The sequence below is a fragment of the Bubalus bubalis genome, chromosome 16 (assembly GCF_019923935.1).
Source record: "Bubalus bubalis isolate 160015118507 breed Murrah chromosome 16, NDDB_SH_1, whole genome shotgun sequence".
Classification (NCBI taxonomy): Eukaryota; Metazoa; Chordata; class Mammalia; order Artiodactyla; family Bovidae; genus Bubalus; species Bubalus bubalis.
The window spans coordinates 80,377,177-80,402,495 of NC_059172.1; the positions used below are offsets into that span (position 1 = coordinate 80,377,177).

Genomic DNA, 25,319 nt, shown 5'->3' on the forward strand with positions numbered 1-25,319 from the left:
AATGTGACCTGCATAAATATTATTATTGAGCACAAGAGGGGCATAGAGAGGATTCTCCACCCTTTATCTTGCATATTTTAACATTAGAAAGATAAACCTCTGGATTTTCTCCTATATCTCACTTTAACAGGTTAGTCTACTGTTTTCCTTTTACAGTATGTAGCAAGATTTAATATAATTTGTTACATCCTGATATTTTTGGTAACATAGTGAAATATATTGTACCTAGCCAGGCACCCAGAGGGAAGATGACAATGTCAGGGAGTGAGTGAAAGAGAGAATATGGACTAAGTAAACTTTTACAGGCACCCAAATAGCTATTGAAAAAGGAAATATTAATAATACTTGAGCTGAAATTAAAAAAATATTATCTAATGAATTTATATTTATTTCAGTACAAATGGAGAAATATAATGTATGCATATAAAATGTTACACATTATATGAAATGTATTATAAATTCTTTTTCTGTAAATTGTTGTTGGAAGAACAGATGATTTAGCTATTTTTCTTTCCAATATATATACGTTTAATGGCTTGTAGTGTGTTTTGGGATTACTAGATATTTTTGTGTAGATTAGTTCCATTCAGTCGCTCATTCATGTTCGACACTTTGCCACCCTATGGACTGCGGTATGCCAGGCTTCCCTGTTCATCACCAAATCCCAGAGCTTGCTCAAACTCATATCCATCGAGTCAGTGATGCCATCCAACCATCTCATCCTCTGTCATCCCCTTCTCCTCCCGACTTCAGTCTTTCCCAGCATCAGGATCTTTTCGAGTGACTCCCATCTTCCCATCAGGTGACCAAAGTATTGGAGTTTTAGCTTCTGCATCAGTCCTTCCAGTGAATATTCAGGACTGATCTCCTTTAGGATGGACTGGTTGGATCTCTTTGCAGTCCAAGGGACTCTCAAGAGTCTTCTCCAACAGTTCAAACGCATCAATTCTTCGGTGCTCAGCTTTCTTTATAGTCCAACTCTCACATCCATAAATGACTACTGGAAAAACCATAACCTTGACTAGACGGACCTTTTTTGGCAAAGTAACGTCTCTACCTTTTAATATGTTGTCTAGGTTGGTCATAGCTTTTCTTCCAAGGAGCAAGAATCTTTTAATTTCATTATCTGCAGTGATTTTGAGCCCCCCAAAATAAAGTCTCTCACTGTTTCGATTGTTTCCCTATCTATTTGCCATGAAGTAATGGGACCGGATGCCATGATCTTAGTTTTTTGAATGTTGAGTTTTAAGCCAACTCTTTCACTCTCCTCTTTCACTTTCATCAAGAGACTCTTAATTATTCTTTGCTTTCTGCCTTAAGGGTGATGTCATCTGAGTATCTGAGGTTATTGTTATTTCTCCTGGCAATCTTGATCCTAGCTTATGTTTCATCCAGCCCAGCATTTCGCATGATGTACTCTGCATATAAGTTAAATAAGCTGGGTGATAATATACAACCTTGACGTTCTCCTTTCCCAATTTGGAACCAGTCTGTTGTTCCATGTCCAGTTCTAACTGTTGCTTCTTGACCTGCATACTGATTTCTCAGGAGGCAGGTAAGGTGATCTGGTATCCCATATCATTATGAATTTCCACAGTTTGTTGTGATCCATACAGTCAAAGGCTTTGCCTAAGTCAATAAAGCAGAAGTAGATATTTTTCTGGAACTCCCTTTCATTTTCTGTCATCCAACGGATGTTGGCAATTTGATCTCTGGTTCCTCTGCCTTTATGAAATCTGGCTTGAACACATAGAAGTCCACTGTTCACGTACTGTTGAAGCCTGGCTTGAAGAATTTTCAGCATTACTTGGCTAGCGTGTAAGATGAGTGCAATTGGGCAGTAGTTTGAGCATTCTTTGTCATTGCCTTTCTTTGGCATTGGAATGAAAACCGACCTTTTTCAGTCCTGTGGCCACTGCTGAGGTTTCCAAATTTGCTGGCATATTGAGTGCAGCACTTTCACAGCATCATCTTTTAGGATTTGAAATAGCTCAACTGGAATTCAGTCACCTCCACTAGCTTTGTTTGTAATGATGCTTCCTAAGGCCACTTGACTTCACATTCCAGGATGTCTGGCTCTACGTAAGTGATCACAGCATTGTTGTCGTGAAGATCTCTTTTGTATAGTTCTTCTGTGTATTCTTGCCACCTTTTCTTAAATATCTTCCGCTTCTGCTAGATCCATACCATTTCTGTCCTTTATTGTGCCCATCCTTGCATGAAATGTTCCCTTGGTACCTCTAATTATCTTGAAGAGATTTCTATAGTCTTTCCCATTGTATTGTTTTCCTCTATTTCCTTGCATTGATCACTGAAGAAGGCTTTCTTATCTCTCCCTGCTATTCTTTGGAACTCTGCTTTCAAATGGGTATATCTTTCCTTTTCTCCTTTGCCTTTTGCTTCTCTTCTTTTCTCAGCTATTTGTAAGGCCTCCTCAGACAACCATTTTGCCTGCCTTTTTGCATTTCTTTTTCTTGGGGATGGTCTTGATCACTGTCTCCTGTACAATGTCACGAACCTCTCAGCCCATAGTTCTTCAGGCGCTCCTAGCAGATCTCATATCTTGAATCTGTTTGTCACTTCCACTGTATAATCATAAAGGATTTGATTTTGGTCAACCTGAATGGTCTCATGATTTTCCCTGCTTTCTTCAATTTACATCTGAATTTGGCAATAAGGAGTTCATGATCTGAACCACAGTCAGCTTTCTGTCTTGTTTTTGCTAACTGTATAGAGCTTCTCCATCTTTGGCTGCAAAGAATATAATCAGTCTTATTTCGGTATTGACTCTCTGGTGATATCCATGTGTATAGTCTTCTCTTGTGTTGTTGCAAGAGGGTGTTTGCTGTGACCAGTGCGTTCTCTTGGAAAACTCTGTTACTCTTTGCCCTGCTGCATTCTGTACTCCAAGGCCAAACTTGTTTGTTACTTCAGGTATCTCTTGACTTCCTTCTTTTGCATTCCAGTCCCCTATAATGAAAGGACATCTTTTTTTGGTGTTAGTTCTAGAAGGTCTTGTAGGTCTTCATAGAATCGTTCAGCTTCTTTGTTCAACTTCATTAGTGGTTGGGGCATAGACTTGGATTACTGTGATTTTAAATGGTTTGCCTTGGAAACGAACAGAGATCATTCTGTCATTTTTGACATTGCACCCAGGTACTGTTTTGAACTCTTTTGTTGACTATGAGGGCTGCTGCATTACTTCTAAGGGATTTTTGCCCACAGTAGTAGATATAATGGTCATCTGAATTAAATTCAACCATTCCAGTCCATTTTAGTTCACTGATTCCTAAAATTTTGATGTTCACTCTTGCCATCTCCTGTTTGACCACTTCCAACTTACCTTGATTCATGGATCTAACATTCCAGGTTCTTATGCAATATTGCCCTTTATAGCAGACTTTATTTCCACACCAGTCACATCCACAACTGGGCATTGTTATCACTTTGGCTCTGTCTCTTCATTCTTTTTGTAGTTACTTCTCCAGTATTCCCCAGTAGCGTATTGGGTACCTACTCACCTGGGGAGTTCATCTTTGTATCATATCTTTTTTCCTTTTCATGCGGTTCATGGGGTTCTCAAGGCAAGAATACTGCCGTGGTTTACCATTCCCTTCTCCAGTGGACCAGCTTTTGTCAGAACTCTCCACCATGAGCTGTCCCATCTTGGATTGCCCTACACAGCATGTCTAATTATATTCCTTATAAAATTCGAATTTTAAATACATTTTTGCCTTCTCTAATTTTATCATGTAGCTATATATCATTCAATCTAGTTAGAAGTCTCATAATTTTATTGTCTTTAGTTACTTTAAAAAATCTGATCTCTTTTATATCTGTTTTCTATGTTATTAATTTTGGTCTTACTCTTTTCTTCCATCTACATTCTCAACTTTATAAGTTGTTATGTTTAGCTTGGTTTTCAGCATTGCTTCTGTTTGAACATAAGTGGTTTCTGCTTTAATTTTCCTCTATGAATCTTATTCACTGTAGTTCTATCAGTTTTGATTTGTAGAATTTTCATGATTGCAGTGTGTGGAGCGTAGTTTGAATTTTGATCACTATATTTAGACAGATCACATTATCACCCAAAAGCCAAGATAACAAACAGCAAGTGTCCCTGCTCTTTCCCTCTGTAAGGCAGTTTGTTTTCTAACTAGCCTATTGAGTACTTTTGTTGAAAGTTCCGGAGTTCTGTTTTCTCTCTTTGAAAATCTGAACCTTATGAACTCAATGAGGGACATTTTACAAAGTAATTGACCAGTGTTTTTCAAAAGTGTCAAGGTCAGAAGGAAAAAGAATGATTGTCACAGTTTTGGGTGAGATTATGATAAATAACAGCTAAATGCAATGTGTTATTTTCCTGAAAGAATAATAGGAAATCTGTGGGAAAACTGGTAAAATTCGAACATGGTTTGTAGTAGGTTAGTTAATAGTATTGTACAGTGTTAATTTCCTGGTTTTGTTAATTATACTGTGATTATGTAAGATGTTACTATCGTTAGGGGTTAAGTGTACATTTGGAATTTTCTGTACTATTTTTGCCACTTTTATATAAATCTGAAAATAGTTCACAATAAAAAGTAAACAGACAAACCAATCAAGCTGTAGGCCCCTTAGGCAGATACCCCAGGGTAAATGCTGGCCTGAGAGCCCACCAGGTCTCTAGGTCCGCTCTGCCTCTTTGGCTCTACCATTTAACGCTTTCCAAACTCGATTTCCCTCGCATTTCAGTGATAAATTTTAAACATTTTTTTTGTTACTAATATTTTTATTTATGCATAATTTTAAATCGCGCTGTTATAAAATTTTCTCCAGGTACTTAATCTGCTGCCATATACCCCGAGACAAACATGTAATTGGCTTAATTTGTTTGACAAATCCATTTTCTCACCTGTAATTTGAGAATGAGCATTCATTTGTAAAGTCTATATTCTTTCTCATTCCAAGAAGGACTTTACTGGAAGTGACTTAAGAAATAAAAATAATCTATTTGTGTAAAATCAATAGTTGAGGAAATCAAAGAGAAAATTAGGAAACGAAAACTAGGGAAACAATTTATGCCAAAAGAAGACAAACAACAACTCATGCTCTCTGGTTCTGTAAAGATGTTGTTAGATTAGAAATTCTTTTGTGTGCTTTACAACATTGAAAAGTACGGAAAAATAAAATTGTAAGATTTAGTATGCTGCAATAAAGACACAGCTGCTAAGGAGAAGCCTAGGCATTCCCGAGGTGTCTCTCGCCATTTTTAGTGAAGTGAGCGCCGATGGAGAGCAGTGGCGGCGCCTCCTGCCAGCCCCACAGCCTTGCCGCTGCCCCGGAGCGCGCCAGGGGCATGGTGTGAGCTGTGCAGTACGCTTAGCACATGGAAGAAGTGATGTGCTTTTCATGGGAAACTTCATTCCCTTTGACACCATTTTAAAGGACTGTCATTGAGAAAAGTATTTTTAATTGGTTTAACAAATGAGTAATGAAAAGATATTTTATCATCTGTACTTTGTAAAAAGGTAAATGTGTCAGATTTTATAAAAACAAAAGATGGTCCATTGTTACAAGTTATAACCCCATCCTCATACAATATTTTTATTATGCATTTGAATTCCCTTTTCATTACTATTTATTCATTAAAGATTATATTATAATTGTGTTATTACGAAAAGCAGTGCTCATATGTTATTTTTCTGGGAAGAAAACCTTTTGGGGCTGGTAAACATTTTATTTTAAAATAGTTTTTAACATCAACTCTAAAAAACATCATGTGTAGAAAAATATTTGAACCTTTTTTCCTTTAGACATCTCTTTGCATTCTTATTTTGTTTTCTGTCATGTTTGACAAATTTTAAACACAAATAAGTGGTAGCAATTGTTACCAGAGTCAAAATAGCACTCCTCCTGACTGCCAGCTAGTGATGTTTTGTGGTCTGGCAGAGCTGAGGAATTAGATGCTGTAGGGATCAGCTAGAGCAAATGAAAATAATTCATCAGAAAAACAAAGAAAATGAAACGATGAATCACCACAGTTTTTTCTAGATTAGAGAATCAATAAAAAACTCTAGAAGGAACTTGAGTTCAACAGCAGGAATCTGTATGTTTATCAGTTAATTAGTGCATTTATTTTGAACGATTTATGGTCCTTATTTTATTGTGAACTTTAATAGTATAAGAACCCCTAGAATCTATTAAAAAGGAAAAACAGCTTATATTTCTCAAAAAGTAAAACAGAAAAAAATAGTTGATACCCAGCAAATGTTGATGTATAAAATATTACCTTAGGAAAACATATTGTTTGGATTTGGGGATTTATTTTGTTTCTGTCAGATAAGCAATGAGCTAGCACAGTTTTAATATTCAGTTGAAATATTTATGAAGAACCATCAAAAGATACTTAACTGATTTTATACACCTACTCTAATATCTATAATACAACATATAGAATACTCAGTGATATCCTGGATCATTCTTAGTAAATGATTTAGAAGACTTATTGATATTATTGAAATAGAAGCCATTATACACTGTGTTGAAAAGAAAATGTGAGTGAATTGGTTTTGATGAGAATGAGGATGTGTGTGTGTTAGTCGCTCAGTCGAGTCCAGCTCTTTGTGACCCCATGGTCTGTCCATGGGATTCTCCAGGCAGGAATGCTGGAGTGGGCTGCCATTTTCTTCTTCAGAGAATGGTGACAGAGAAGCTGATAACTTGAAAGCTGCTTAGTTGCATCTGACTCTTTGCAACCCCAGGGACTATAGCTCACCAGGCTCCTCGGCCCATGGAATTTTCCAGGCAAGAATACTAGAGTGTGTAGCCATTTCTTTCTCCAAGGAATCTTCCCCACCCAGGGATCGAACCCAAGTCTCCTGCATTGCAGGCAGATTCTTCACTGTCTGAGCCATCAGACACCTTTCACAGAAGTGAAAGCCCTAAGTAGGAAAGAAGAATTTATTTTGCTTGATTTTTACTAATTGATCTATAACTTCTTTCATTTGAGTCTTATATATAGAAGAAACATTGAGATGGCAACTTAAAATCAATATAGAATCCTAAAAGCTTAGATTTATTGTAATGAGTACCAACAGTTAATTAAAATTGTTTTACTATTTCATAGTTTGCTATACTATTTACTGGGCTTCCCTGGTGGCTCAGATGGTGAAGAATCTACCTGCAATGCAGGAGACCCTGGTTCCATCCCTGGGTTGGAAAGGTCCCCTAGAGAAGGGAATGGCTACCTTCTGCGGTATTGTTGCTGGAGAATTCCATGGACAGAGGAGTCTGGTGGGCTACAGTCTATGGGGTCGTTGAAAGTAGGACACAGCTGAGTGACTAACGCTTTCACTTCACTTTCACACTATTTACTATCTTTTCTGTCATTTCATCTTTTCAAAAAATGATATCAGCATTTTGAGGTTATGTGATTTAAATCATTCCAATTGAAGAATATTTTATTTCAGAAGTGAGCAAATAGGTTATTGAGAATGGATCTAACTAAAGAAGTAGCTTTTCAAATGAAGAATCATTATAATATGTACATAAATATATATATACACACACACACACACAGTCTTTATAAGCTAAATATGGCTATTTTTGTATCCTACTGAATGGTCATGTTCATTTATTGCTTTTTATTTTCTTCATTCAGGTTATTTCACAGTTGAAGATCTTAGGCAGATCCGTAACAGCTGGTTGCAAATTTGATAGAGAAATCTGGTCTAACGAACTTTCTCCTGTCCTCAATCTCTGGAAGAAATTAAATCAGGTTAGTAGTAGAACATTCTTCCTTTGTCTTTTCTTTTTTCTCCGTATCCTTTTTCCACCAGTTTTGTCTCCAAATTGTCCATGTTGATAAATGTGTTGGTAACTTTTGGCATTGATGCGCCCTTAGTGTATGCAGTGTCCTGGAAAAAGATGAAGGGAAGTACAGTGATGGAAGGGGGTCGGCCCGAGGAGTAGTGTCGCCGGTGTGATTCGCTATCCTGCTAATGCACTGTGACATCCTCTGCGGCTGATGCATATTTTGCTCACTCTTTGTCTTCTCTTCCCTCTTTCTGTAAAGTCAGTGACTGCTCTTAAATGTGAAAATTTTCAAAGGAATCCAAGTGCTTAGAAAAAGCAATTCATTGACTAGAATTGACTTATTTCTATATTGCAGAACAGTTATAGATTATAGATGGTTGCTTGCCCACTAGGCAAGTCCATTACAGTATTAATGGACTTCCCTAGTGGTTACTATTCTAATTGAATAAGGACTTGCTTTCTGAAATTAAAAAATATAATTTTACAACTCATATGTTTAGTAATACTATAAAAATGTTTATATATTGATAGCCTTCTCCAATAAGGGAAGTCAAATTAGGCTTATTTCAGAACCTATAAAATTTCAAACCCTCAAATCTTACAGTTTTCAAGTTATTCTTAGTATCAACAATTGGTGATTGTTGGGAGTCTGAATAAATAATGACCTCAGCTAACTGGAATTGCCACTTTATTTAGACCCTCAGATTGATAAACTTGCTTGAGGAAGAATTAGAGAGTGAAAAGATACACTGCATCCCTTGGCGTTCCAAACCCAGGCTCTCCACTTGTGCCTGAGGCATGCAAGTAACCACATTGCACGGATTCCTGACCATGAAGTCATGGCCCCGATTTCCATTCTTCGTATCAATTCATGTTGAAGTTATTATTCTTTAACCTTCTTTTTTTTTCTTAAACCAACCTTTGCTTATACTTTAAATTAAAATCAAATTTATACAAATTTATTGAGTAAATTTGCTGTTAATCTGATTCTTATTTCTTTGTAACTCATTAGTTTTTTGCCTGCTAGAATATTTTGTCTCTAATTTCCCTAAATCTCACATTAAATACAGGTGTGGATTTTGTTTTGTTTTGCATCTATTCTGTTTGATACTCTGAGAACTTGCAGTTCTAAAAGCCAGCCTTCCCAGCTATAGCTGTTTCAATGTATTCCTCAATAGCCGGGCTGCATGCTGTGAAATATCGAGTACTGTGCTGTCACTGGTGGGCGCTTAATACTGCTGTTTTCAGCCCTGAAATGCTAAGATGGTGAGCAGCATTCTTTCCAGGGAAACATGAAAAGATAAGTTTGCAACCCAAAATTCTCCTAGCTTGATCCCAGCCATGCATCCAGCCCTCAGCTATAGGTTACCGTATTCTCTACTTGCGTCTTACCCAAACCCTTTCTGTCTCCCAGATGTTTCCATTCTTTTTGTGCCATCTTCTGGGTTCAGTATCCTTTTGTTTTGTCCAAGACAGAATGCAGAAGTGGGAGATAGGTTGCCCATTTTGTCCAGAACCAAGCATAACTTTTAAAATGTCATTTTAACTTTTATTTGTAAGATAAATATAGATTCATTAAAAGATAGTTGCTGCTGCTGCTGCTGCTAAGTCACTTCAGTCGTGTCCGACTCTGTGCGACACCATAGATGGAAGCCCACCAGGCTCCCCCGTCCCTGGGATTCTCCAGGCAAGAACACTGGAGTGGGTTGCCATTTCCTTCTCCAATGCATGAAAGTGAAAAGTGAAAGTGAAGTCGCTCAGTCGTGTCCGACCCTCAGCGATCCCATGGACTGCAGCCCACCAGGCTCCTCTGTCCATGGGATTTTCCAGGCAAGAGTACTGGAGTGGGATGCCATTGCCCTCTCCGAGATTCATTAAAAGATAGTTATTATTATATTATATTCATATAATATTTTATAGTCAAATTAATCTTGCAAATATCTTGTGCTTCATCCTGTTATAATGTTTTATTTTTTTATCTTTCCCATTTCCTTCCTGAAGCTATTGCCATAATTTAGGCTTTTATTCTTTCTCATACATATTATTGCAGAAAACAGCAAATTTTACTCTCCTTATAATATGTCCATCCTCGAAGTCATATTTCAGATTATAACGTTAATTTTCCTAAAGAAAATCGTTTTTCACAACATGGCTCCATATCCAACCTAAACTGTAAGCCTTTTCCATAGTGAGGGAGACCTCAGTGGTTCTGTCTATGAGAGCTTTCCAAATGCTGTTTCCTTCTACTGGAATCTCCTGGCTGTGCTAAACCAGGGATGGGCAGGTCAAGTCCCAGCAGCTTCCAGAAGCCTTTTCAGCTGTTACTCATTTCCCTCTTCATATTTCTGTAGTATGGACTTATCATTTGCATAATAATTCCCATAAAAAATCATATTTTAAACTAAGCAAGTTAAGATTGGGCACTGAGGAATAGGCATTCTCCTATTTGGAAGTGGTGAAAGTGAAAGTCGTGTCGCCCAGTCATGTCTGACTGTGACCTCCATGGACAGTAGCCCGCCAGGCTCCTTTTCAATTTGGAGTGTAGGAGTAGGCTTTGGTTTGTGTTAAGATAAGGATTATGCTCCTTTCAAATACTTGGCGATAGCACTAGTTTGGAACCATATAAATTAAATTTTCTTCTTGAAATTTATTGGAAATTCCAAGGAGTGCATACAAACTAACATTAAAGTTTTGATTGTGGCTATTTTTTGACAAGAGATTCTGACACATAAACTCCTCACTCCAGTTAGTACCAGATTTCAGTGGAGGCAGTTTTCCTGTAGTCCCTGAGGCACAGGTGATGGGTGGAAGGCAGGTTGTTTCTATTTCAGTCTTTTATCAAGGATGTAATCATTTGGGGTTTCACGTTTTTTAGATGTATCATTTTTACCTCTCCACCTCGAGCAGATATTGGACATTCTCCCTGGTCTCCCCAAGCCATGTGTATGAATACCAAAGCTCAGGTTCACCAGTGTCTTTGAACTTCAGTGGCTTGTTTGCTACTCTCTCATTCTTAGTATGGAGAAATAAAAACCTGTCTGGATGTCTTGTATTCTCATAAAAAAAAACCCAGCCTTACGTGACTCTTCATATACTATGAAAATTAACTTTGTAACTATTTATCTAGCTAAGTGCTATATTCAAAAAGGATAATAAAACTTGTATTATCTCTCTGAGAGCAACATATGTGATAGCTGTAAATTCCTTCTAAGCCTCAGGGCACTGGCAAGACTAGAGCATTATCTTCATAGGTATTTCCATGACAGAAGGATAAAGCCCAGACTTGGAAACATCTCTAGATCATTGTGTGGATCACAACCAACTGTGGAAAATTCTTAAAGAGATGGGAATACTGAACCACCTTACTTGCCTCCTGAGAAAACTGTATGCAGGTCAAGGAAGCAACATTTAGAATCAAACATGGAACAATGGATGGACTCAACATTGGGAAAGGAGTCTGTCAAGGCTGTATATTGTCACCCTGCTTATTTAACTTGTATGTAGAGTACATCATGCAAAATCCAGGCTGGATGAAACACAGGATGGAATCAAGATTGTTGGGAGAAATACTGATAATCTCAGATATTCGTATGACACCACCCTAATGGCAGAAAGTGAAGAGTAACTAAAGAGCATCTTGATGAAGGTGAAAGAGGAGAGTGAAAAAAGCTGGCTTATAACTCAACATTCAGAAAACTAAGATCATGGCATCTGGTGCCATCACTTCATGACAAATAGATGCAGAAAAAACAGAAACAGTGACAGATTTTATTTTCTTGGGCTCCAAAATAACTGGGGCAGATGGTGACTGAGCCATGAAATTAAAAGACGCTTGCTCCTTGGAAGAAAAGCTGTGACCAACCTAGACAGCATATTAAAAAACAAAAGACATCACTTTGCCAACAAAGGTCTATATAGTCAAAGCTGTGGTTTTTCCAGTAGTCATGTATGGATGTGAGACTTGGACTATAAAGAAAGCTGAGGCGCTGAAGAATTGATACTTTTGAACTGTGGTGTTGGAGAAGACTCTTGAGAGTCCCTTGGACTGCAAGGAGATCCACCCAGTCCATCCTAAAGGAAATCAGTCCTGAATATTCATTGGAAGGACTGATGCTGAAGCTGAAGCTCCAATACTTTGGCCACCTGATGTGAAGAACTGACTCGTTAGAAAAGCCCTGATGCTGAAAAAGATTAAGGGCAAGAGGAGAAAGGGGCAGCAGAGGATGAGATGCCATTATCAACTCAATGGACGTGTTTGAGCAAACTCCGGTGATAGCAAAGAACAGGGAAGCCTGGGATACTGCAGTCCATTGCATAGCATAGTCAGACATGACTGAGCGACTGAGTAACAAGTAGACCATTTGGCTCCTGAAAAGAGTTTTATTTACATACTACAGGGTTGGTTAGATTTCCTAGGACATCCTCTTTGGAGGGGAACATAGCAGCGTCCTTCTTCCTCTTTATAAGCAGAGAATAACCTTTTCACCCATCCTTTGCACACCTTGCTCACCGAGTGTGTGGCTACTTGCATAGAGTGTGGCTGTCATTTAGTCACCCCAAAGGTAATACCTGGAGCAAAGGTGTAGGAGCAGCACATTATTTGCTGTGAAATGATAAATAATCTCTTTCTAATCCAGAATACTTTGTGTTAACATTCAGGATGAAATTAATAAAGGTGAAGTTTAAAAATCCAACATGCACTTGTTTGAATAATTATTTATCTCTTCTCAGATCATGGTCTTCCCTGGTGGCTCAGACAGTAAAGCGTCTGCTTGCAATGCGGGAGACCTGGGTTCAATCCCCAGGTCGGAAAGATCCCCTGGAGAAGGAAATGGCAATCCATTCCAGCACTCTTGCCTGGAAAATCCCATGGACGGAGGAGCCTGATAGGCTACAGTCCATGGGGTCGCAGAGTTGGACACGACTGAGCGACTTCACTCTCACTTTCACTTTTCTCAGATCATAGCTGTAATTGAGTGTATTTAAGAAGTTGCTTTACTATTTTACTAAACATATCTAGTTGTTTTCCGCAGTATCTTAACTCTGCTAAAAACAGAAGCTGAAAGTCTGCTTCTGATTTTGAAAACATTGTAAGTTAACGTGTGTCTCTAAAGTGATTATGCTTTGTAGACTCTTTTTCTGTTAAGTAATATTATGCAGTGTTGGACTTCAAAGTTTTTTTTTCTCAGTGAATATCTGCACTGACTGTTGAAATGCTGACTGTTCCTTTTAGTCTTAAAATTATGAACCAGTTTGCTCAGTATATGAGAACAGTTGGTCACTTCTCAGGCTTTTAAGCAACACACTTGCACACGCATACATACACAGAAGCATTTTATGCTGTCGCATTTTATCTGACAGTTAGTTGAACACACAAAAATGCCAGAAAGCATTCCACTGTCATGAAAATATATACATCATCTTTTAGGATGACATGGAAGGAAAGATAAACTATTCATTGTGGGTCCATTTTATAAAATGTGCTCTTGTGTTTCCTCTAAACAGGTATAAGTTTTCAAATTTGTGACACTTCTTAACATTCTTCATAATCTGCTCTTCTTAACTCCCTTTCTTTATATTGCTGAAACTGTTGATGTGCCTGGCACATAGTAGTATTCTCAGATGTTATTCATTTTTCCATTTAAGTATCATGATCTGTGTAGATCTTTTAAATTGAAATTTTGTTATTACTCTGTTATTCTGCTGTGTGCTGTGTGTTTAGCTCAGCCGTGTCCAGCTCTGTGCGACCCTATAGACTACTGTAGCCCCACTAGGCTCCTCAGTCCATGGGGGTTCTCCAGGAAAGAATACTGGAGTGGATTGCCATGCCCTCCTCCAGGGGATCTTCCCAAACCAGGAAGAATTTATGCTACTAAATTACCTCTTTTCTTAGTAGTTTGACAGAACAGCAGAATCATTCCTGTAACCAAGTTATGGAGCTGCTGCTGCTGCGTGGCTTCAGTTGTATCCAACCCTTTGTGACCCCATAGACGGCAGCCCACCAGGCTCCTCTGCCCCTGGGATTCTCCAGGCAAGAATACTGGAGTGGGTTGCCATTTCCTTCTCCAATGCATGCATGCATGCATGCTAAGTCACTTCAGTCGTTTCTGACTCTGTGCGACCCTGTGGACTGCAGCCCACCAGGCTCCTCTGTCCACGGGATTCTCCAGGCAAGAATACTGGAGTGGGAGTTATGGAGCAGATAGCCTATTAAAGTTCTTCCCTAGAAATAAATGTGGTTTTATTAATATGCCATTTCTATATTAATCCATGTTTTTTTTTTTAAATTGCCATTTTGTTTTACATACCCAAGTTATAAATGAATAATGACTTTCTATTAGAGACCCAAAAGATACAGACAGATTTAAAGGTCCTGTTGAGTGATGACTGTCAATCCTGTACTTGTCTCTTTAGGGGTACTGTGTTTGGTATATATTAATATCACAGTATTATAAGTAAAAGTTATGAAATTCTCAGGCATGTAAAATTAATTATTTGTATTTAATACAAAAGCTTCTTTCTATTAGCGCTTACTAGTTTCATTTCAATTTTTCTTTTAGAAAGGTATAATAGCTTACAGTATCAGCTTCAGTATAGCAACTGAAAGTACTCCCCTTTTCTGTCTTTCGGCATTGACCTTACTTGCTCTGCTAGTCACCAGCATCTCTCTTTCTCCTTCCTTCTCTCTCTCTCTTTAGAGAGAGAGAGAGAGTTGTTGTTGCTTAGTCACTAAGTCATGTCCAACTCTTTGCAGTCCCATGGACTATAGCTCTCCAGGCTCCTCTGTCTATGGGATTTCCCAGGCAAGAATCCTGGAGTGGATTGCCATTTTCTTCTCCAGAGTATCTTCCTAACCCAGGGATTGAACCCACATCTTTTATCTGCATTGGCAGGTGGATTCTTTACACTGAGCCACCAGAGAAATCCCACTATATATGCTATGCTATGCTAAGTCACTTCAGTCGTGTCCGACTCTCTGCGACCCCATAGACGGCAGCCACCAGGCTCCCCCGTCCCTGGGATTCTCCAGGCAAGAACACTGGAGTGGGTTGCCATCTCCTTCTCCAGTGCATGAAAGTGAAAAGTGAAAGCAAAGTCACTCAGTCATGTCCGACTTTTAGCGACCCCATGGATTGCAGCCTACCAGGCTCCTCCATCCATGGGATTTTCCAGGCAAGAGTACTGGAGTGGGGTGCCATTGCCTTCTCCGATATACACACACACACACACACACACACACATACACACACACACATGCACATACATATGTGTGTGTGTGTATTGTGCTAAGTTGCTTCAGTCATGTCCGACTCTTTGTGACGCTATGGATCATAACCTGCTAGGCTCCTCTGTCTACAGGATTGTCCAGGCATGAATACTGGAGTTGGTTACCATGCCCTTCTCCAGGGAATCTTCTCAACCCAGGGACTGAACCTGTATCTCTTACATCTCCTGCATTGCAGGTGGTTTCTTTAGCACTAGCGCCACCAGGGAGGCGTTATATATACACCCATATATATATATATACACATATATATATACACACACATATATACACATATATATAATTATTATAATATACATGGTGTGTATATTCTAAAAGGGCTGATGCTGCACTGAAACTGGCATGATGTATGTGTGTGTGTGCTCCATTTTTTATACAGCCTCTCTTTTTATTGTCAAAAAATGACTGCATTGGTGCTCTACTTCATGATCTCTTCAGTTCAAGTGTAGTGAAAAGAAAGAGTTATCTGTTTATCAGAAGATGCAGGCAAGATTCTTACTATGTCTTGTTATCTCTGGTAATCTGCCCATCTCTCAACCAGTGACTGTGGTCCGGAATGGAATGCTCTGCTTAGTTAACTTCTAAGTCATATACTTAGAAGTTGGTGGCTCAGATGGTAAAGATGCTGCCTGTAATGCGGGAGACCCAGGTTCGATCCCTGGGTTGGGAAGATCCCCTGGAGAAGGAAATGGCAACCCACTCCAGTGTTCTTGCCTGGAGAAGTCCATGGACAGAGGGTCTGGTGAACTATAGTCCACTGGGTCACAAAGTGTCGGACACGACTCAAGGGACCTAGTATGTACACAAGTCATATACCAGAGTCAACTCTACCAGAACCATTTGGACTTAGAGTTGGGATCTTCCCAGAGAGATATTAGGAAATTATTATCTGAAGTGGAATGAAGGATTACTGGAGGGCATAAGTAGAATTTCTGCCACATGGAAATGAAGATATTTCCCCCTTTTCTGTAACTCAGAGCTATCCCATCTTTCTTTCTGATGTGTCTCACTTCCTTTTTTGCTTTTTAAAATGACTGTGTTAAGTTTTTTAGTATCTTTTTTTAATAAAAAACATATCTTCAACAAAGACATGATCATATGACAAGAGGAAAAATACTTGTGTCCAATTGTTGATTATTGTTCAATGAGTCATAGGTAAATACACACATAAAACTACAGTTCACATCTTACTAATTTCATTGAACTAAGATCTGGAAGGGACTCTGATGCTATCTAGAGCAATATGTGAATCTCCATAATGCTTTGAATAAGTGGTAGTGTACCTGAGAGGTTGACAAACTACAGCACATGGGCCAAGTCTAAACTGCTGCCAGTTTCTGTAAATACAGATTTATTGAAAATCATCCATGCCTGTTTGTTTATATATTGTCTGTTGCTAAATTTACATGGTAACAGCCAGAGTTGATTTGTTATAACAGAGATTTTATGTCCCACAAAGTCTGACATTTGCTATCTGAATCTTTATAGAAAAACTTGCTAACCTTTACTCATTGCTTGAATTGCCTTTAGTGGCAAAAATTCTTTCTGAGAAGGAATCATTTTCAAAAAGCTTTAATTATTAAAAGAACAGAGAGAGTAGTACTTCTATGTGCCATCTGTTTTACTTATGTCTAAATTAGTATCTCGCTTTAGAAACTATTCTAGTTAAAACACAAAAATTCTGGATTAATACCTAAATTGTACCAAAGTTAGACTAGTCTTTTTCTTGCCCAAAAGATATTTCTTGCTTAATAGTTTTTAAAAATCCACAATCATTTCTTCTCCAGCAGCTTCATAATTAGATAATGATACCCTATGAATACACTTAGTTTTTTTAAAGATAAGATGAACTTTAAAATGTCAAAGATGTCCTTCCAAAGTACATGATTCAACCAATTATATTTATTCATAAAAAAGTTTTTCTTATCATCAATTTACTAAAACTATGACTGCAATCCCTAGGTTGTTTCATTGAAAAATGTCTTACAGTGATGTAATTTGCTTATGGCAATTTTAGCTACTTGAATTATAAGTAATACTTAATTTGAGGTTGTTTTAAGATGGATGTAACACTTTAACATGTTTCTACTGCTGTAAATCTCTATGCTTAACTCTTTCAGAATGTATAAAATATATTTTTATAGTTAAAGTTGTATTAATTTTTTAATAAAGCTTTATGAAGGCTTGTAGGAAATGAATTATGTTATAAAATATAATATTCTTTGATGTCTTCTGCTGTATTTCTCTCATTCATTTATCACAATTTATATCACTTTGGGGCTTTTTACTGTTAATTTTTTTCATCTTTAATTAATCAAACACTTTTTTTAAGACCCTACTGTGTGCTGTTTTCTGCCATGTTCTTCTGTTCTTATTGCTGAACTCATATCATTTTACTTGATAGTTTCTAGACCAACACTCTACAATAGAAATATAATGTGAAACACAAATAGACTCCATAATTGTAATTTTAAATTTTCTAGCAGCCATATTCAAATAAGTATGAAGAAATAAAATTAATAATATATTTTATTTAACCTGATATATTCAGAATATTAGAATTTCAGTGGGTGATCAATATAAAATTATTAATGTGATATTTCACATCCTTTTTGTATTAAGTCTTTGAAATTCAGTTGGTATTTTACACTTACTGCACATCTCTAGACCATACTTCTTACCTGACCTCTATTTCAATTTTAAGTAGTTTTGATAGGTACTCTCTTAAATCAGCTTTTTAAAAAGTTCAGTACGCTAAGTTTTCTATTTTCGTGCATCATAAATAAATGGAATCTTGTTTGAATGATCTAAGATTCCATTTTTGTGTGTTCTTCTTCTATAAAGTAACTGTGAACAGTGCAGATTTGACTCATCAGTTTAATAGAATGGATAAAAATCTATAAACTAAGTTATTATTCAGTAATCTTTACCAAGAGGCTCTTGATGAAAGTGAAAGAGGAGAGTGAAAAAGTTGGCTTAAAACTCAACATTCAGAAAACTAAGATCATGGCATCCAGTCCCATCACTTCATGGCAAAAGATGGGGAAACAATGGAAAATGCGACAGACTTTTATTTTCTTGGGCTCCAAAATCACTGCAGATGGTGACTGCAGCCATGAAATTAAAAGATGCTTGCTCCTTGGAAGAAAAGCTGTGACCAACCTAGAAACCATATTAAAAAGCAGAAACATTTCTTTACTGACAAAGGTCCATCTAGTCAAAGCTATGGATTTTCCAGTAGTCATGTATGGATGTGAGAGTTGGACTATAAAGAAAGCTGAGTGCTGAAGAATTGATGCTTTTGAACTGTGATGTTGGAGAAGACTCTTGAGAGTCCCTTGAACTACAAGGAGATAAAGCCAGTCCATCCTAAAGGAGATCAGTCCTGAATGTTCATTGGAAGGACTGATGCTGAAGCTGAAACTCCAATACTTTAGCTACCTGATGCAAAGATTTGATTCATTGGAAAAGAGTCTTGATGCTGGGAAAGATTGAAGGTGGGAACAGAAGGGGACAAAAGAGGATGGATGGTTGGATGGCATCACTGACTCAATGGACATGAGTTAGAACAAGCTCCGGGAGTTGGTGATGGACAGGGAGGCCTGGCATGCTGCTGTCCATGGGATTGCAGTTTCGAACATGACTGAGTGACTGAACTGAACTGAATCTTTACCAGTCTTAGTGTAAGACTGATAAAGATTTAAGTACCACGTATTATTCACTTCCAGGGATGGTTTTTAATATGAGGAATTATGGAAAGTCTATAATCTAAATTTTATGTCAGTTTTATAACTTGATTAAGGTTGGAGATGTGTTAAGTATTATTTATTTCATGCTCTGGTTCAAATAATTCCAATCTAGGGGATAATATTTATAGTTAATTTTAACAATATACTGTTTTTCTCTTCTAGATTTAGAGTTCACCACTGTGTACTTTTATAGGTACATTTATGTGCGTTTTTTTGTCTATTAAAGATGATTCCAACAGCTTTAATATTTTAAATGTAGTATTAATACAAATAAAATGCCTAAATTTGAACTCATAGCCTGAATCTATTTTCAGGAATGACTTCATGCCAGTAAAATTTATTTCATAATTTTGTATTTAATGGCTAGATCTTCATATTATGATATTAAATCATCATACCAAAAACTTGAAAAACAGACAGGGCTCTCATAGAATATGGGAATGTGACAACCACTAGAACAAGAAGAGGGGACCCTTCATTAGGACTGTAAGCAGAACATACAGAGGAAGTCAGGAAAATGGACAGTAGGTAAGAGTGCAGACTTGCCAGTGCAGTCTCTTTGACAGGTTTTTGACACTTTTAGAATACTAATGAAGTGATATATTTTTTTCTTCTTAGCTATGTAGACTGTTCGGAAAAGGCTGAGATTCCTTGACTTTTTTTTTTTAACAATTTGAGAAGCCCCAAGTTCCATGTATCAGAGCCTCTCTTAAAGTGTAGATGTAGAAATAAATACTAATAGAATATTCACTGGTACCGATCTTTAATGTAATTTTTTAAGTTTACAAACAGTAAATTTTCAAATTGAAATAAGTATTTGCTCACATATTTTTCAAAGGCATGATTCCTTCTGCTTTCCTTGTAGCAATTGAGTTGTAGTTTAGCTGTGCTGCTCTCTCTGCGTTGGCTTACAGTGTGCTGTTCTTACACTTTCCAGCCATATCAACTGCTGAGTTCCCGTTCTCAGTTTCCACTCTCACCCCGTTTAAGTTGGTGAAGTCCAGAATTCTTTTCCTATGTATTTATGGATTTAATACATTTGGCCATTCATAAGAGAGTATTTCAAAACAAGTATACCAACAAAAGATTTAAATAACTTTTGAATGTTTTGATATATTTGTGTTACTTTTCAGAAAATATTAAATGATACATTATTCTTTTAGAATTCAAACCTGATTCATCAGAAATTGTTGCCTCCTAATGATCGACAAGGATCTCCAATATTATCCTTCATCATTCTTGAACAATTTAACGCCATCCGCTTAGTACAGAGTGTCCATCAGTCTCTTGCTGCTCTCAGCAAAGTCATCAGAGGAACCACCTTATTGAGTTCAGAAGTACAAAAATTGGCAAGTGCTTTATTAAACCAAAAGGTAAGCCGATATTAAATATATGTGTTTTATTTTCATTAATGTAAGTGACTCCTCCATCTTGTATACCTTTGTTAGAAGTCTTACAATTTACAGTAACAGAAAATCCGAGTTAATCTAGCTTAGTGTGAAAGTCTCTCAGTTGTGTCCGACTCTGTGACCCCATGGATTATACAGTCCATGGAATTCTCCAGGCCAGAATACTGGAGTGGGTGGCTTTTCCCTTTTCCAGGGTAAACTTGCTTAAGCCACATAGAATTAATCAGCTGTTGCAACTGAAGGATCCAAAGGTAGCAGCATTAAATCAGCTTGATGCAGCTTAAAATTGTTATTAGGATCTCAGCTTGTGTTATTTATCTACCTCTTTAGTCGTAGCGTGTGTCTTTGTGTATGTGTGTGTATGCATCTTCCATAACAACTTCACTTTTGAGTGGGTCGTCTACACATGGTGGTCTCCCAGGAGTTCAAGTCTTATGTCGTCTAAGTCCAAGAGAAAGAATACCTGTTTCCTGGCAACTCAAGCAAAAATCTTGGGATTAACTTTGCTTCAGACTGAATGGCTTGTGTTTTGTGCCTAGTCCTTTACTAGTTCTGTGGGCAGCTTGTGCGGAGGTCTCACTGGCTGGGGCTTAAGCCAAATGCATCTCCCAGAATCTGGGGAGAGATTCTGCTCCATCTGTAATACATATACTACAAGTAAGGGAAGGATACTTACCAAATAGAAACATAATAAGCAGAGGAAAAGAAAATCAACACATCTCTTGATGAGTAATTGGACCATTATAAATGACATTAAAATCCATGTTATTTTATATCTCTTGGATAAAAACAAAGCATTCAGAATATCTTATGTAGATTCACTTTAGCTAATTTGGAGAATATAAACTTTGCAGAACCTGGCCTTTGGAAAAGATGTCACTAGGGCTCTATAGGAATTTAGAAAGAAAAAATGTGTTTTGTTTTGTTTTGTTTTGCCTGCTGTTTACCCTCAATATAGAAAAACTGATAGTCAACATAAAAGTCTTCTCTGTTTGAAAATAAAAGATAGTCTTCCTAGAACTGCCTGTATCTTACTCTCTAACATAAAAAAGATTTCTGTTTTAATTCAGGCTGCTATAACAAATTAACATGGAATGGATGGCTTAAACAACAAATACTTATTTCTCACAATTCTGGAGGCTTGAAAGTTGAAGACTGAATTACTGTTAGATCTGGGGTCTGGTGAGACCTGCTTCCTGATTTGCTGATGGCTGTCTTCTCGCTGTGTCCTCACAGGGTATAGAGGACAAACGCACTCTCTCCTGTCTCTCCTTCTGAGGACACTAATTGTATCATGAAGTCTCCACTCACTCTTACAACCCAATTATCTCCCCCAGACCTCACCCGTGTAACCTAATTACCTCTCCCAGACCTTAGTTTCAGGACCATGACAGCAGGGTCTAGGGTTTCAACGTACGTATTTTGGGGGGATAGAAACTTTCAGCCCATCTTAATATTCTTTATTCACGTATACAAAAAGATCTATTCCAGGGGCTTTCTTGGAGATCCAGTGGTTACAACTCCCTGCTTCTACTGAAATGGGGGCAAGTTTGATCCTAATAAGATCTTGCATGCCACAGGGTATGGCCCCAAAAATTCAACATAAGAAATCAACAAATTAAATAAACTTTTTAAAAATTTTCAAAAAAAGACGTAGTAACTGTATGTTCCTCTTTTCTTTACCCTGGAAAAAAGAGTCTCAGCTTTGCATTGTGTTTTTTTTGTGTGTGTAGATTTTTCTATTAAATTCTCTATTAATCATTTGTTAATAATGTTAATTTGTTATTAATTTGTTAATAATTTTTTTCTTTTTTAATTTGATTTTATTTAACTTTACAATATTGTATTGGTTTTGCCATATATCAAAATGAATCTGCCACAGGTATACATGTGTTCCCCATCCTGAATTCTCCTCCCTCATCCCTCCCCAATACCATCCCTCTGGGTCGTCCCAGTGCACCAGCCCCAAGCATCCAGTATCGTGCATCGAACTTGGACTGGCGACTCATTTCATATATGATATTATACATATTTCAATGCAGTTCTCCCAAATCATCCCACCCTCTCCCTCTCCCACAGAGTCCAAAAGACTGTTCTATACATCACTGTCTCTTTTGCTGTCTCGTATACAGGGTTATTGTTACCACCTTTCTAAATTCCATATATATGCGTTAGTATACTGTATTGGTGTTTTTCTTTCTGGCTTACTTCACTCTGTATAATAGGCTCCAGTTTCAGTAATTTGTTAATAATTAATAATCTATTAATCAGAGTGGTGTAATACTGTTCTGTATGACAAATTGTAACTAATTTGTTTCCAATTTATAAAGTAGATATATTATCAATCATGAAAGCTTCATGACACAGTGAAGGAAACAGTGGTAAAGTGTTCTAAGAATTTTAAAATTACATTAATTAACTCATTTAATGACCACATTAACAGTACGAGATGGTGCTATGTTAGCCCCATTTTACTGTGAGGAACCTGGGGCAGAGAAGCGTTAAATAATTTAACCAGTCACACAATGAGTAATTTACACAGTCAGGATTTGAATCTAGACAGGTCTGATTGTCATAATAAATGTAAATGAATTTAAATTTATTTGTGAAAAGATAAATATTCATGAGAGTGTATATCTTTAGATCCAGCTCCATGCTGTATATGGGTAAAATGTATGGTATAGAGAGTTACAGTTGCATCAAGATTAAGCGGAGACCAGTGATGCCGGAAGAGCATGACTTGTGTAGAAGGGAACAGTAAGTCCAGTGGAACTGGTATACAACCAAGTGTAGTAAAACTAAGGTTACATCAGATTTCTGAGGTCTTTAAAGCCAAAGAAAAGAGTTTGGATTAAATGTTATAGGAAATAAGAATATTTTCATGTAAATATAATGTAATAAAGAAGCTAGGAATGTGGCTTCCAGAACAGGTCTGCCTGTTTCATTCTGTTCTGCCAGTTAATAGCTGTGTGACTTTGGACAGGTCACTTAAACCTCCTAAACTTTCTCTTGTGTCAGATGAGAATAATAAAGGGACCTACATCATGTGATTGTTGTGAAAGTTAAATTGTTATCATGGATAACGTGCTTGAGGATTCTATGTGATATTAATGAAAACTATGACAGGTAGTGACAGATGTGATTTCTTGTTTTGTTTCTGCTGTTAACCATTTGGGTAATCTTTGACATACACATTCAAGCAAATGGATAAATTATTTTTATGACTGTAGTGTAATATGGTTTACAATAGATCTTATTGAAAGATAGCAAAAAAACCCTAAATGGTTTTGTTATATGAAGCATGTTCCTTGAATAACACCAAAGAATGATATTTTAGGGAAGGGTTCTAGATTATTAATTATTTATAACATTTCTTATCTTCACCTCAGCCCATTAATCTCTGCTAAGTGTTTCTGTCCTTGATATAGGATCTGAGGACTTATTTCTTAAAAATGTGTTTATTTAATATATGTGCAATCTTATTGTTAATTATTGTGTTCTACATTACACTTTGACTTAAGAAATATAGCCTTTAAAATATCACTATTTTTAAAATATTTGTATAATTTGCCTGAAAGTGAATTTGTTAAAATTCTTTCTAAGGATAAAAAATGTGCTTTGTGAAGCACATTTAAGTTATATCACATATAGTATCTTTGAAATATTTCAGGGTGTTTGGTAAAACTCAAATAAGGCAAGGCTGACTTTCACTGGGATAAGATCAGTTAAAATAGTTTCTGACATTTACTTTCTAATGCGTTTTACCAAAAATTTGAATCTAGTACTATCCCATTTATTTCAGGATAAAAATTAAATGTTTTATTACATTTGAATGTGACAAGTTCTGAATTATGTGATGTGACTTAATGTAATTTAGGAAATAGTTCAGTACTTGACATTTTCTTTACAGTCTCTGAAATGACTGGAGTAAGAATTTTCCTAGGGAGAATTATGACATTTTTTCCTTGACACATTTCTGGTGATCTACTGAAACTTTTTTGTAAAAAATCACTGTACTTATAATATGCTTGTTAGGACATGATATTGTAAAATATTGTTATTCTTCTTTTATGTATTAGGACATAGGCTTTTAATCATAATTTAGAAGATAAGCAAAAGTTGGAAAGATATAACACTAAATTACCTCATCTTTCTTGCTAAATAATCACTACATGAATTACCATTTTGCAGAAATTAATAGATTGTATTGCTTTAGAAAAGATTATTTTAATAGTATGCCTTTAAAGGCAGTGTAGGTATTTCCTGTATATTTCAGTCTATCTTAACATATTAGGTGGTAACACTAAAGCTTTTTAATCTTTAAAGCAAGGAGTCACTCAACAGTACAGCAAAATTGCTAATAGATCTTGACTCATTAAGTTTCCAAACAACTGGTGTTTAACCTTTTGTCAAATTAGTGACACTTCTAAAACTTGAAGGAAAGACCTACACTTTTAAAAAATACGCATGCACACACACACACACACACACACGCACACACACACACACACACACCAGCTTTATCAAGATTTCCTCTAAGAGTTGCGAGCTCCTCTGCTAGACAGGTTTTTCCTTTCACTCCTTTCTCTGCCATGGTCTTCTTTAAGCAGTGTCTTTCAAAGTAGGGTCTCCAGACAGTAACATCAGTATCATCTGAGAACTTGGTAAAATTACAGACTCTCAGGCCCCACCCCAGACTAACTGGTCATAAATTCTGAACGTGTCGCCCTGCAGTCTGTGTTTTGTCAGTCCCTTGAGAGGGCCGGCTGCATGCCGAGGTTGCAGAAACGCTGCTCTGTAGACAGTGCCATCAGAAGGGCAGCGGCAGCTGCTGCCCCTCCTTTGTGCCATCCCCACACCACTGTCGCCATCCGTGCTGCGACCTCCATTATCCATCTTCCAGTCGGTGGGGGAAAAGAAAAGATTAAATGGTTCGTATTAGATGGTTGGAGATCTCATCTTTTCTTAAAGGCCCCCCTTTTCAAATTTACCTACCTTTACACAAAGAAGTTCTAAGGAAAGTCACATACAAACTATTTTACCCAATGATAATTATTCATGTTGAATAATTTGCATTTG

General features: G+C 37.1%; 1 protein-coding gene across 3 annotated transcripts in view; it reads left to right on the forward strand.

Annotated features, from left to right (window-relative positions):
* The window catches only part of DYNC2H1 (dynein cytoplasmic 2 heavy chain 1), a 399,828-nt gene that overhangs the window by 284,543 nt on the left and 89,966 nt on the right, over positions 1-25,319 (forward strand). For all 3 annotated transcript variants that reach the window (XM_044929811.2, XM_044929812.2, XM_044929810.2), the window contains exons 83-84: positions 7,643-7,759; positions 19,995-20,204. In XM_044929811.2, coding sequence (XP_044785746.2) covers positions 7,643-7,759; positions 19,995-20,204 — 327 coding nt within the window. The remainder of the gene's footprint in view (positions 1-7,642; positions 7,760-19,994; positions 20,205-25,319) is intronic.